Below are 15,648 nucleotides of genomic sequence, written 5' to 3'. Positions count from 1 at the left end.
AAAAGATTGAACAACAAACACTTCACTTTTCTCTTTGAAAAGACTCAACAGCTCAGAAATGCCATAGATACACACAGAGGATGCACGATAGCTTGACAAGGACAGGCCACCACAATCCACCCCATTCATTCCAGCCAGCAGCCAGAAACACACAAATCCTCTCCAATTAAACCCTGAAGGGCTGCCCCATTTGCACCAAAATTAAGATTAAAGTGCCTCTTAGGCAACAAGGTCAAGATTCAAGGATTCATTTGGGCTCGTTCTTGGTTTATTTTAATAAAGTAGCTTCTTATCCAGCCCCAACCAACAGGGGCAATGACACTTTGACATTGAACTTCACAAAGCTGCAAAAGAATCAAAAGGAACTTTTCCATAAATAGACGTACAGTTGTTCTCATTTCATATTTATTTGCTCAAGATAATCTCCCTCCGCACGCTCACAAGTCCATTCTTCCTTTTGCACACATTCCATGGTTTCTTTCAAGCTTTTTCCCCACTTTGAGACCGTAACAGCATCCTGTCGTCAGAACTTCTTGCCATGAAAAACCGTCATGTTGTCACAGCCAGATTCTGTAATCGTTACTCCAAATAATTAACAACCACATGAAAAGAGCCAAGAACAGGTAAATGAATGGAGTTCTGCTTTAATAGGCTTTGAAACATCTTAAAGTCAGTGCAACCACAGGAAAATCTAGAAGTATTGTAAAAATCACCTGCACACACTGGAGAAACTGAAGTGCTAGGTTTTAGGCAGCAGTGCTAGAAATTCTAGGCTTCTGATACTTTATGTGCAGATTCCTGAACAGTCAGTGCAATTCGGGAATTTCACGGCAGGTTTTTGAGTTTGTAAATGCATCTGCTTGAAGGCCCTGGAACTACCAACAGAGTAAACCTGAATGTCACCTGTACACTCACTATCTGACAGCTTAACACAGTGCTGCTGCCTCTTGGGACCAGTGCCTAGAGAAATGGTATTAGCCTAGGATCCAGATAATTTCCAACTCACCAAGCGGTTTCAGGGAACCAAACTGCATACAATTTTTTCAAGTGACTAGGAACTTAGTTTATTAAAGACCAGTGAAACTCGGATTTAAATTAATGATCAATAATTTTCCCTTGTATGAGAGCTAGTCTTGTGCAGCAATTAAAGGGTTAAAGTGGAACTACAGTTATTTTAAACAAGTTCACATATTCTCTATACAAATTTGGCAAATTCATGTCACAGCCATAGATCTCATTCTTGCAATCCCTGCAAAATAACGACAGCTCCTCTGTCAGAAGCAAAGAGAGAAGCCACCTGAACGACCAGGTTGACCAGGAGTTCGTAGTACAGCCCACACAGAAGCACAGAACGGCTGCTGATCTCCGTGTTCCAGCTGAAACAGGTAGACTTACTGAACTAAATATGCATTCAACACAGGCTCCCAAAAGAGCTTGAGGCCACACAGCAGATGAGTATGGAAAAACTGATGGCATCAGAGACACTGCAGCCAAGAGGAAATTAAAAACGTGATTTCAAAGCCAATCAAAAACAAACAAACAAACAAAACAACAAAAAAGCAAGCATGTATACGTGTATAGATGTAATAAATATTGCAAAGCACATTTGTTTTTTCCCCAAGTAAGGATAAAGTAATAACCAATGCACCAAAACATCAGCTTTCTGCAATGAAAGTGTCGATGTCAGCGAAACACCTGCAAGCCAACTGAAGAAAGCATTTGCATTGTCAACCAATCACACCTTGCTTCCAGTTCTATGCAGCCAAATCAAACCCTCTTCAAATTCACAAGTTTGACCTAAATAAGCACCACAGCATGAAAAGCTTCTTTAGAAGTAGGATGTCAGGAGACTTACTTTAAAACATAAAATAAGAGAGAAAAGGTTTTCATTGGTCAAGTTTAAACAATTGTCTTCCTTTAGCCAATCAGTCTGTCCCTTTGAGCCAATCGAAAATACACCTTTAGGTTTGTCCTTAATTAACACAGCCCAGCTGAGTAGCAACAACTTATAGGAATAGATGGCTGTGAGATGCATTCTGAGGGTTGGGCAAAGGGAAACAGAATTATAAAGGAGCAGGACTACCACGGAAAAATTAGGGTGGGCAAAGGAACTTATTAATGCTCAGCCATCGTCCTCTATCTTCAGGAATCTCACTGTCCTCTCCAGTTCTGTGTTGTTCAGGTATCCTGTAGTTACTGTCTTCTGTCCTCTGTCTCTGATCTGGAAAATGCCATCACAACATCCTCAGCACCTGTAATAATGACAGCAAAATTTGTGCCATGATTAGAGAATCATAAGGGTTGCAAAAGACTTCCAAGATCATCTGGTCCAGCCATCCCCTTCCTACCAATGTTACCCACTAAAACAAATCAACAGGAAAGGAAAAAGGGCATAGAGAGAAGATAAATATATATATTTATTTTAAAACTTATAAGAATAAAAACTGTGTTAATAGGCCAACTGAAAGGCTTTTACATTTTCTTCACCGAAAATCATTTAAACGCCTTTTAGGAACTAACAGATACTGCAAACGTTCTATTCTGTAGTAGAAATTCAGTATCTTCTTCCCAACTGAAAGCTTCCATTTGCCCAGAGAACACACACAGCTTTGCTAAGCGATGGTTTTATCCCTACACTACAGAAATCTTTCCAGAAGAATTCAGACTTTCTTCATTCATTTATTTTTTTTTCCCAATTGAGGCTATCAACTGTGTATAATTACCACCAAAACTTATGTCCCCTAAATACAGAAAAATGATGTTACCTTCCTATGAACCACCTCCAAGTCTTTAGAAACTTGGGTGGTCTTTTGAATGAGCCTTAATAGTAGAAGGTCCTGAATGGCTGGAGAAACATACCTGATAAAGGCTTGTAAAGAGCCTTCCATCCTGACTCTTTCTTCAAAAAAAAAAAATAAAATAAAAAATACCTTGAGATACTCAGGAAAAAAATCACCTCTCTGGACTTCCTAAATATAGAGCACAGCCTAACAGGCACTTCAAGAGAAATGTCTCCAGGACAATAGGGAAATAAAAATACATCATACAGCAGTGTCAAAGCAGTGATTTAAATCAATATCTCTAGTCTAGACACGAATTGGAAAACAACCCTGAAGGGCTGAATGCAGTATTTTAAATTTCTGGTAAAAATTTCATCCCTGAGAAAGTTAGATAAAAGTAAATGCTTGCTTTCATCTGTAGATCCTGTAACAGCATTTAACTGATTAAAAAAATATGATGAAACATCCAGTCACCATTTATATATATAATTTCTAAAAATTATTTACTCTGTTGAAATGACCTTAGACACTTCAGTGCAACAGATGACTGAAAATGACCATTTTGGCCTTCATTAATTAATCTGGCCTGCTTGGGATAATTTTGCTTAATAAGGTTTTCTTCAAAGCCTCTATTAAAGGATTAGACAACGAAGTACAGAATGCCAGAAGTAACACTGACTGCCTGTGCCATTCAGATAACCGATCAGCTTTACAGAAATCTTTTACTGAGGTTTGGAAAGTTCAGATTCAGCTTGGGTTGAGCATCAGCATGTAAAACTCTCCGGAGGCTTTCACTTGAGGCATAACAAGCAGCAGATTTCAGTTTTGTGCCCCAAGGAACTTTGCCTATGCACCTGCACACAAGGTAAAAGGCAGAGGACTGACTAACCAAAACTCCTCATCTGTTGTAATTGTATGAATGTCTGCCAAAATTTCAGTTATCTGATTTGCTCTTTAGTTGCAATACAGAAGGAAAAGTGACAAAAAAAAAACACAGAGGAAGAGAAGGCTGTTAATTCCCCTTGCTAATGTCCTTAAAAACTAAATCAAGGCTTATAAAATGCAGCTACATTTATTTTTATACACTTCACGATTTATTTGTTATATGTACTCACAGGAGGAAATACTAAGGACCAAGCAGTAATTTGTTTTTCTTACACAGGACCCACATTTTATAGAAGTACATCAAAACCTGCTCTGATGTTCCCTCTTGCCAACACTCAGAAGCCCTGCGGTCTTCTCCCTTTTCATCTCCTCCACAAACTGTTTTTTCCTTGATCAAAACATAAATGATATATAGTGCTGGAATCCAGCTCGGAATTAGCAACTTGCCATGTTGATTTTTTTTCTCCTTAAATGTGCATAAATATAACAACTACCAGCCTCTACAAAAAGAGGGATTTCACTTGTAAGGAGCCTGCAAAAACAAACGTGTGCCAAAAAGAAGGGGGAGTAATAATAATTAAAAGCACTAGCAAAGCCAGTGCACATGAAGCACAACCTATGCTTCTGCATTTTGCACGAGTCCTCCTCCAGAGCAGAGGAGGCTTTGCAGCAGCTTTGCTGTGCGAGCCACGAGCAGCTGGAGCAGCCTGGCAACAGCGAAATCACAGCACACGTCACAGCACCAAGATGAGCGGGATTACTTAACAGATGTCGATTGTTTTTCCTGAGGTCTCCCCTCTCCACAGGCTGAATATGAAAAAAATACTTACAAGTAGTCTTGTAAGTTTTGTCTGGAAAAGGAAATTTCGTTCTTTATTAATGGTGCGACCCCACAAGCCTGCTGGTTGGTGTCTGCCTGCCCCGAGCAATTCCAGCTTTCAGCACTGCTCCTGTGCAGCGGGCGAGCAGCAGTTTAAAGTACATGATGAGCAGAAATAGCCTTCGGCAAAGGACGCCGGGAATTCTGCCATTCATTTGGGCTTTCACAATCAAAACAGCTATCACTGACGAGGAAGGTCCCTCTCAGCTAGCTCCTGCTCTCCTTATCTAGGCCCACATGGCACAGCCTCGATACCAGTGTCACTGGTGGAAGGAACTGGTAACTTGCCTTTGTCTACATGGACTATGGATAGAAGAGAAGGGAACAGAAGAAACACAGCTTGCCAATACAACCAGAAAACAGGAAAAAAAAAAATAATTATATTCTATTTGGAGGAAGAAAAACAAGAGTACAGTATACAGTGTAAAAGTATGGAAAATGCTTGAATATCTACAATACTACTGCATCATTACTATGTGCATCCTAAATGATGATCGGTGGATGTAGAAAGTCTGAAATTCCAGGTTTCAGTCTTTCACAGCCAAAGCTAACAAGAAAGTAGAAACTTCAGTAACTCTTGTTTTGTCACCAATGTAATCATAACTATAGTTTTAAAGTTATCTGAATTTGTGAACCAAACATCTAGTGTTTTTGTTTTGTTTTGTTTTATTTTTTTTTTACTATTTTTTAAGTATATCATCATTAAAAAGCATGCTGCCTCTCTGATTTCTTCAGCCCTTCATAACATATTATTTCCCATACAGCATTTTTAACTGAAGATGGACAATAATTGCAAGAACCAAACTGGATAACAATTTGTTAAGGAAAGATCATGAACTGTATTTGAAAGGACAATCATTGGGCTGAAAGGAAGGTAACTAGTGCACTTCAATGGTTGGTGTTTGTACCAAGTTTACTTGCTGCTTTTATAAGTTATGCTCGAACACAAGAGCAGCCACATACTAATAAAATTTCACAGCAGTTCAAAGTTAAAAAGTTCAGCCAAAACACCAAGGAGCAGCAAAACAAAATACAGGAACGAACAGGAGAGCAGTGAAGACCAGAAGCGACTAAAGGGGTTTTGCTATTAATTTTAGAAGGGAAGAAAAGAAGATTAGTATTAAAAGTGATATATTCCTATGTCCCACGGTACAGTTTTAAACAAGATCAGTGAAGGATGGATTTTATACACAACTCTAGCAGTGTTACTTCCTGCTCCCTCCTCGGTTCCTTTTGCTATTTTAACAGAAGGCTAGCAATGTTTTCATTTGCAGGAATTACATGCAAGCTAGCATTTGAAAGAGCCTCAGGCAATTGCATTTAAGAAGGCAATTTGATCTATCAAATAAAAGATAATACCACCTTCAAGGTAGACAAGTAAGTGGGTGGGTAACCCCCAGGGCACAACACCCAACCAAATACCACTCATCTTGCAATAAAGACTCAAGCCAATGCTCATTTCTTTTATTCCCACACTAAAGATCCAATTTTATACTTAAGGAGTTGATGCATTGCTACAAAGAGGTCGACATCCTTTCTCCAAATAATGGCAACCAAATGGAAAATTCTTGCAGGCTATCAAATCTGACACTAGCATGAATTCATGAGCACAGGAGCAACAAATTGACACCAAACCCACTGGTTTTCAGATGATGTCAATCCAGTCACTACCAACACATGTGCCACTGCCTCCTGGCTATTCCATCTTGTGGCCTTACTTTATATTCACTAACAAAGGAGTTCATTATTCACCATTTCTCTTTTATTCAAGAGCACCATGGCTCTTGACAGATACAAAAAGCAATATCATTTCACAGATCTGGGACCAGTTTGTTCAGGGGACTTGCAAAGAGGGAAGGTACCTCCATGTCCACAACGTGATTAGATAATTATAAAACACCACCACCACAACCCCTTAAAGGGCAGTAAGTTCTATGATTTATAGTGGAGCACCAGGGATGTTGAAAGGGACAGAAAACGTTAATTTTCTAAGAACTCCAGGATGGTCTTCTTTGTTGTGCCTCCCTTTTTGCAAAAATGAAGCAGGAAAGACACTAAACAGTCCGAACCAAATCACTGTTGACAAAACACCAAATTCAGATTTTTTTGGCATTAAAAAGGGGGTGAGGGATAAGAAGGGCAAGGAGAGGGGATGTTTTTAGGGTAGGTTTCTGTACCATGCTTCAGGCCTCTGGATGAGCAGAGGAAGGTTCCCAATACAAGAACCATCACAAAAGCCTTACCACGTATCTGATGAAGACAGCCAATTAAACAAAAACAAAAATATACTTTCAGGTGAAGCATGATATTGAGGGGGAAACTCCCCAAAATAAATCCATACCTGGAGACCTGACAGGAAACAATAGAAAGAGAGAAGAAATATTGTATTAGTAAAATGATGCCTCAGTTCCCTAAATTTATTTCTTAGAGTTTGGGGCTCAGTCTACCAATCTGGAGTTTCAGGACTAGGTGTGATTGTGCCTCAAAATAGTGTGTAATCTCTAGCAATTCACTTTATCCTCCCTACAACAAAATGTTGCCTCTAATACAGATGTTTATGTTCTAGCAGAGGAGTTTGTCCAGCATTTTTAGTTCCTCAAGGAGAAGGTGCTGTAAGATTGAGAAGCATCTATCTAGTGGTATTTCAATGACCTGGAAACAGAATGAAAAAAATTTCTGCTGAATAATAATTTTCATCAGTCTGCAACTGAAAGGGATACCCTCGTGACTACTTTTAACTTCCCAGGGGCCGCTTACAGTAAATCATTATTTCTGAAGATACCTTGTAGCAAAAAAAAAAAAAAAAAAAAATCCTTGGTGACATTTGTCTAGAAAAAGTTCATCCACATTTCTCAGCACAAAAGCAGGTTTTGTTCAAATCCAGTCCTGCAACCCAAGCTATCCAGAGCTAAATGAAACCCATCTAGCAAGTCTGCTCATTAAGCAATTGCACAGCCGCTTTTACTCCTGTGCAAACACAAACATTTCCAGAGAATGGAGCAGGGGTTTCTATGCAGTGAAAGGAAGGCAGGGATTAAAGTACTAATGAATAAGGCTTCTGCAGCAGTCTCACTTGGCTCTCATAACGGATGTTTTCTTTCTAATCAAGTAAAAAATTGAAAAAGCAGAGCACAGGTTATAAAGTTAAGCTGCACATTGCCAGAAGTCTGCAATTAAGACAATAGGACTGTGAACCATGTTTACTTTCAGCACATCCTCCACTGAGCTTTGCACTTCCAGTAATTAATTTATAGAACAATGAGGAAGGTACACGTACACCTGACCTAACACATTCTATACATACAACATCTCCCTCCACAAGCTTCCCTTTTCTGGACACGCTTTTCTACACTGAAATAAGAGACTTTCATATACCCAACAAAATGTTTCCCATCTACCTACAGGGGCAAAGCATTGATTGCCACAAACTTTCAGATGTGAAAATCCTTTCCCACTTCTTTCACCTTATACTTTCGCACCTTTATGCTTCCTGAAAGTTGACAATATTTAACTTGTACCTAATGCTTTCCACAGCGAGTACTCACCTACAGGGACATCAAGCCAGTAGGGTACAAGCTGGGTTCAAAAACACACTGCCTTAACCCAGAGCAAGATGTTACCTGTAACTGCTATTTCCTAGTGTCTCAGGAATGATGAATAGATACACAGAACTGTCTTGTTTGTAGCCACCTGCAAAATTAATAAACCTGAAAAGCTTTTGGAGATCAGAAGGTTAAACCTGTTGTGAGGGTTGAAAGGATGCCAAATTGAAAACAAGAAATCTTTACTTTCCTCATGATCTTTACATGCACACTTCTTCAATCACCTTCCAGCAACTATCTTCTAAACATCAACTCTTTGAAATTTCCCATCTTATTATCCTAGTTTGGCATTCTAAAAATACAACATGCACTGCTGAGAGGAGAAAGGCATTAAGACAAGCATGGTGTTTAAAAGAGAAAAAACAACCCTACACTGAGAAGAGCTCTGATATCTCCGTTTCTTCACCACTATTTGATGCTTCATGGCTGCAGTCTGCCTCTTAGCTCCACAAGCAGCCTGGTTTTGTTTTCAGTACCCTACCATCCAGAGAATGCATCTCACTGAGCTGAGGCGTGCGTTTGCATCTTGGCTTTGCCCTCCCCAAGGGACCAGCTTTTTCTTCAAGAACCAGCATGACACTCCTGTTGCTATAGGAACAACAGAGCTGTAATCACCAAGGTCTTGGTATAATTCACATATCATGCTTACTAGCTGCATAGCTTCCATTTTCAGATACACCACAGAGCAGGGACTTAAGGCAGCCAAGTGCTAGCCTAGCATTTAGAAATTTAAGTAACTGGGAAGCAGGAAATATGGTGGTGTGTTGTTTTTTTTTAGGTGATACTTCTGTGCATATAACTTCCTGAGAGGCGTTTTGCTTGTGTTAAAAATATTTAAGAAAGCCTCAATTTCATCACTTCAAGTTCAAGAAACCTAATGAGTCTGAGCTGCGTTAGCTCTTGCTGCAATGCAGGGAAGAGCACTAATATGCAATATCTCAAAACAGCTCATGATCACATCCCCCTTTTAGAACAGACACTATTTGAAGAGGGATCGTTTTGGGTTCCTCAGTTATTCTTGGGGCTATGAAAAAAAAAACAACAAACACACACACAGATGTCAGCTAAAAAATGCTCCTTAAGAAAAATGCCATTTATTTTGCACTTTCATATAGGTATTAATAAGGTTGCAGCAATGATCTGAAGATAAGATGTTTATAAAATAACATTAATAACATGGTACAAAGGTTTAGGCTCATAATTAATACTAAACTTAAGCATTAAATACTTCAGTCTAGTTTTTTAAACTTTTGTTTAGACCTTCCTGAGTTAGTGAGATCTCATCCCCTTTGCTAGCAGTGTAGTTTTTGATGGGTAATCAAGTGTTTCATTTATCAGATAAGCCTCATAATTGCTATGGATGCAACATGGCCAGATTCCTTAAAAAAGAGAATGGGTGAGCAGGCCAAGTATTAATAAAACCAGCCAAAATATCAAGCTATGAACTGACTCCAGACATCTAAATTGTCCAAACATTCCTTGTTCTTGGTGAACTTAGTCCAGATTAAGGGAAGAACAACTCGAGAGAGGCATATCAAAGGCAACACACCAAAAGACCAAGCACTTCCTAAGATTCTGGAATACCCTAAAAAGAAAGGGCAAATAGAGTTGGAATAAAAAGACAAATATGTTAAGACAGGAATACATGTTCTGGGTATTCAAGATGCCTCTACAGATCTGTTGCTCTAATACAAGCTGTGCCTCTGAAAGTGAGGGGTATAAAAGACATACTGGACAGAACCAATTTCAATTTGATATCTGCTGGGACACGGTAGAGAGCCCTGGACATACGTTATTATTACCTGATTTACACAAATCCATTCAGTACTGCAGTCAGACCAACTCTGAGCTCCCTGTCAGGAAATCAAGGTTCAGTGCAGCAGGACACAATGTAGGTGCTTCAAGAGTGAAGTCGTTCCAGATGTATGTTTCAAATATAAACAGAGATCTGCAAATAATCCTAAAACAATGATTTTCTACATCTGAACCGACAAACTTCTTAAAGCAAAATGGGAAACAAAAAGCTAAGAATTCAATTTCCTCTCTTCCTAGAAAACTAAACACAAACTGAAGGGGAGTCAGACTTCAAGCTTGCTTTAAAAATCACAAAGCTTTTTAAAGGTGCTTTTTGATTAAAGTTCAAGATTTCAAAATTATATTGCTGAATCCTAATAAGGTAAGCATAGTACCATGGAGGTACTTTAAATGTCAGTGTTATTATTATCAAAAAGTGGCTAAATGAAGGTTTATAGCACAATTACTTGAATTCAGCAGGGACGAGCGTAAACTTCTTTCCTCAGTGCGCTGTCACATAGCTGCAAATATATATTGGACACACAGGTTGCAGAGTGACTCCCCGTGGTCAGACAAATAGACTCAACTAAGGAGTTGACAGCTCTTTATCAAAAAAACTTAGTAGGGAGCACCAGACAATGACAAGGCTCAGCAGTCCTACCTTAGGTAATTATTGTGAGGCAACCTGCCAGCTGTCCTAGGACACTATTTCATGGAGGCACAACAAGAAAAAAGCATAAAAATTGTAATGGGGACTGTAATGTACTTATGAAATCCTAAATCATCACCTATACTCGTCTTAACAACATCAAAAAACTTTCTGCAATTGTGGGGCCAGACTACAGCATATGTAAGTGATTCACAAAAAAATTGCAGGTCTCTACCGAAGCTTTTAGAATGCCACAAATGTCATTCCCTTTTGGGGAAAGAAACGAGGGTATGAAATCAGCTTTCTGCCTTGTGCATGCCCGCTAGAGAAAAATGGTTCTGAAGTCTAGGACAAATTAGGCCGAGAGCAATTTGTCCTTTTATTGGAAAAAAAAGGTCTGTGAAATCTGCTAGCCTACCAAGTCCTTAAAACTAACTCCTTAAATAACACCTCTTATTTGTTGTGTAAGGCAAACTGCATAAAGACTAAAAAAAATCCTCTGGAGGAGACTCAATGAGAACATTAAAAAAAGCAGGGAAGAAAATTCCTTTAAGGAATCTTGAAGGACACAAAACATTTAAGTTCCTCAAGCATGTGGACTTGGGACAGGGTTTTTCAGTGCAAGATAATGCCATCTAGTGGAGATGGAATCTCCCTTAAGATGGCAAGTCGGACACCCGTGGCATTTTTATCCTCTGGTTTTGGTACTTTAATGATCAACCCTTCATGCTTCACCAACACTAGAAGACAGCAAAAGGTACTGACAGCTGGTAATGGTCGCTGCTGGGTTTCTTTATTAAGAAATGACACATAACATTTCTTAATAAAGTAAAATCACAGAAGAAAAAGAGCAAAGAGCAACATTATCATAACTGACTATTACAAATCTGCAGAGGTTTTCCGAGGATCAAAGTCCAGAGCAACAAATTACAGTTGCTCATGCCTTTTAGCATACTGCAGACAAAATGGTATTTGGCTGGGTTTCCTCATTGCAATTTCTTCTTTATGCTACGCTCTCGTTAATTTGGAGAGAGAGCATATCTGAATATGAAAAGGACCAACATCTTTCCCCACTTTTCTAAACAGTTAAATATTATCTTTCTTTGTTCTATTTTCTTCTACCAAAAAAAAAAAATCTTAATGGTCAGGACAACAGCTTCACTATAATTTAGGAGAATTGAAGGTGGATCGTAGGGTCAAATCACACAGGAAGGACAGCAGCATCTCAGATCACATCAAAGTGAGCAACTGCAGGGAGAACTTCACTTCCCTATGGAAAAAGTCTAAAGAATCTTCAAGGACTTAAAGAAAATGCTGACAGGGAAATCATTTAGCATCTGTTCAACTATGGAACAAAGATAACTTTTAGAACAATGTATAAAGCTCTCAGATTTCCTGTGTTGCATCATTAGGGAGTCTAGAAGCAGAATAAATAACTGTTGGTCTCACTTTTGACTATATTTAAATTTTAAGTCAAATTTTTTTTCAGCTGCAAGTTTCTGACCCTTATCTGGAAGAGCACCCTTTGGGGGTTCTTACTTTTCATATCACCTTGACAAACTGAAAGCAATCAGAAACAGTACTTTGGGCTTTCTCTATGACACTAGGGCAGGAATTTTTAAGCACTCTGACATTATTAGAATTAAGTTTCCAAAGCCCTGTGTAAAGTAAGAAAATAATTTGTTAATTTTACAAATGATAAAAGCAGACAGCTAAGACAGGAAAGTTAGATTAAGCTGTATAGGAGAACAGCTGTACAATGTATCAGTGTCCCTTGGCTGGACTTCTGCTTTTATTATCACTTCTTTGCCAAAGTTCAGACAATTCAGCATACACTTTTATTATGAGAAATGTAACTATTTTAGGGATAAAGCTGACAAATGCCAACTGCTTAAGACAACGTGATAGTAACTGTCTGGTAACTAAGGCAGTCATTCTTAACTGAATAAATCATCTTCATTTTTTTGAAGAGAAACTGGCGAATTTTCACTTTAGACTGGCAGAAAGTTTAACAATTCTGAGCCAAAATACACAGGTGTATCTATCTCCATCAGTCTCCCAGCTATGTGAGGAATGAACACACAGGCTTAAAACTGAAGAGCAAGTCTGTGCAGGTTGTGTTTCTAATGGTTTTCTAAATGTCTCAGATCTATATTAAATTTCTGTTCAACTCGGTTCTTTCTGGCATAAGAAACTAGCAATTTTCCTTCAAAACCAAATCCCACATTATGAATGCGGTCTGGCAGGAAGCCTATGAAGGGGAAAATATTCAGAAATAAACATTCAGGTTCAGAACATATTTGTAGCTTCAGAATACCACCACACAATGGTTTTCCAAGACTTCTGTAAAGAATTCACAAAAATACCACCTACTTCATCCCATTAATGGGAACCTAAAGGAATCAAATTAAAATAATACAGTATGGCAATAAATTAAAACAGTGTACTAAATAATTCAGCATTTACCAGAACAAGTATGGAAGTTTTACTGTGACAGTTACCTCTGGCTGTACTTTATCTCAAAGGTACTGTATTATTTTAGTATGAACTAGATTTATTTATTTATTTATTTTTTACTGTCAGAGTTTGTGCGCCACATACATCAAGCAGACTTGATTTTGAAGTTATTTCATACCCACCACCCTTGTTCGGGAATTGCATTGTGCAAACTAAAGAAATGCTATGGGAAACAAATTCCTCTTGTTGCTAAACTCTCTCTGAAACTGGGCCATTTCAGCACAGTAAGAATAAATACAAAAATTCAGATGAAAGTTGACTTAGGCAGAGGACTCATACTGAATATTATAAGACGCTCAGAACCAAAGGGGCCTAGGCATGCCTGAGTTTAACTTCACCTATAGCAAAAAAATCAATGAGGTTAGAATTCATTTATATTTATCAAATATATTGGGAAGTGATATACATTAATTCATTTCACAAGATTTTGGCCAAAAATGTTTTGAGCCATCATGGAGAATAATGCCCTTCATCCTAAGTAATCTTAGGTTTATCCAAGACTTACTTTATCTGACAACATAAAACCACCTGTTAAGAGAAATAGGAACCTAAATTTAGTGTTTTCTGAGACTGTTTCTCACTAATTAAACAACAGGCAAACAAATCTGGTACTCACCCTGATCAATTGAGTGTTGAGGAAGCTGGCTAAGTTGGCTATTCACTACACCTGCATATGTGCGCAAGAACTCCTCTTCACTGGCAGTCAGCTGGAAATGTACAAAGAGTCAGTCAGCAAAACTAAAATGAAGAAACACTGAAGATATCATCTCTGACTCCCCAGTAACAAATATCACAGTTGCCTCTATTCTACTCTTCAACAGTTTAAGCTGTTATTTGTACAAATTTTAATGCCAGCAAGCAATAACAGCAGCAAACTGGTACATGCATTCATGGAGAGATTCAAAGCCACTTTAAAACAGATGCCTTATTCTCCTGGTTTCACAATAATGAAAAACTTTGGCTTATATAGAGTAATAATCAGGTGTTCGGATGCAGTTTCGGGCACCACAAGCCTCGTAACTTTTTTGTAGAAAATCAATTATATTTAATCACAGGTGATGGTTAAATCAATGATGGCTAAAACAATTCAGCAGTAAAACTCAACCATCGCCTGCCCATCTCAGTCAGCACAATCCCAGTTGCTAAGAAATTATATTCGGAAAGCTACAAAACATGGGCTGTGACAGTTTGTGCCATCTTACATTTGATCCCATCTTCCTCAGCATGAGCAGGACTCTCACTTTCTGCTGAATGTACATCTCCTCCGGACTCTTTCCGGGGACGCCCTCACGGTTCATTCCCCTCCTGCCAGCTCCTGGATTTCCTGAAGGCATGATAAGATCAGAAAAAGACAGACCAAAACAGGTAATGGGGTATAATAGAAACAATAACAAAGTTTAATTCCTAAACCATCTATTTTTCACCGGCAGGCAGAATATTACTAAGTAGCCTGAAATAGTGAGGAATCACAGGCTTTAACAGAAAAGCCCTTAAAAATCTGAATAGCTAAACTGGGCCTCACTCAACCCAAAGATTCAAAGAGTCTGATATTAAAATCACTACTACCTCATTATCTGTTGTTACATTACTGCATGAGTAGAAAATGAGAAACCTAACAACTGGATGAAAGAAGTACCCTGACAGAAAAGCCTGTGTTTTTGTTTTATTCCCCTGTAAATAACCACAGCTAACATGGAAACAGGATGCAGAATGTACAGCCATCAAGCTTACACTGGAGAAGAAAAAAAAAAAAGCTGAATGAAATCTTAAGTCTTTCTCTTTTATAATAAAAAAAAAAAACACTTCATATTTTTTAAAAGTTTGTAAAAATTTATATAATGGTTTTGAAGAGGAAGAAGAGGTAAGAGGAACAGGGAAAGAATACAGCTTAGCATGCTTTCTCACATTGCTTAAGTTGAAGTTTTGCTTTTCTGTTTTAATTAAGAATAGTAACATCAGAGAATAAACAGACAACGCCAAGTAAATTCTAGATGGTATAACATCATCATAATTTATTGCCTGAGTATCCAATAATTCTTCCAAGTCCACGATACCATGTTTATCAAGTCAAAGTGGTCAGGAATGACCTTCGGCTGCTATTAATATATTCCAAGATGAATTTTAAGTCAGCAATAGTATAAGTCTTAACTGCAAATTTAGGAAATAATAATGCTTCAAATAATACATTGATACAGCAGCGTAATAAACCAAATAAACCTGTTACAAGTACTATGTGTTGGAGAACATAACCCCTGCTCAGGAATGCCTGGATGGAAGTTTAAAGCAGCTCCTCTTCCACAACGCACAGCTCAGAGAATTGGCTCCAGAACCGTCCTCCAATTGGTTTTCATTCACACAACAGGGTCTGGTTCTATATGAAGCTATAAATCTGATTTTTTGAATCTTAGGAATGAAGGGAATACATGAGACATGAGGTATGCTTAGTGAAGACTGTACCACAGCAGGTTCAAACACCACTGCTTTACACGTAATGTTCTCCTGTGGTCATTACCAACTCTCCCCCCACTTTATCATTATTAT

General features: G+C 38.4%; 1 protein-coding gene across 2 annotated transcripts in view; it reads right to left on the bottom strand.

Annotated features, from left to right (window-relative positions):
* Nucleotides 1-246: 246 nt before the first annotated feature.
* The window catches only part of CTNNBIP1 (catenin beta interacting protein 1), a 34,276-nt gene continuing 18,874 nt past the window's right edge, over nucleotides 247-15,648 (bottom strand). For both annotated transcript variants that reach the window (XM_068658593.1, XM_068658594.1), the window contains exons 3-5: nucleotides 14,310-14,431; nucleotides 13,724-13,814; nucleotides 247-2,252 (exon numbers count right to left, since the gene is read on the bottom strand). In XM_068658593.1, the coding sequence (XP_068514694.1) occupies nucleotides 2,194-2,252; nucleotides 13,724-13,814; nucleotides 14,310-14,405 (246 nt within the window). In that variant the 5' untranslated portion in view covers nucleotides 14,406-14,431 and the 3' untranslated portion in view covers nucleotides 247-2,193. The remainder of the gene's footprint in view (nucleotides 2,253-13,723; nucleotides 13,815-14,309; nucleotides 14,432-15,648) is intronic.

This window comes from Anas acuta, chromosome 22 (genome assembly GCF_963932015.1).
Source record: "Anas acuta chromosome 22, bAnaAcu1.1, whole genome shotgun sequence".
NCBI lineage: Eukaryota > Metazoa > Chordata > Aves > Anseriformes > Anatidae > Anas > Anas acuta.
Note: the sequence above shows the minus strand (reverse complement) of the source record. Positions and strands in the feature narration are given on the sequence as shown.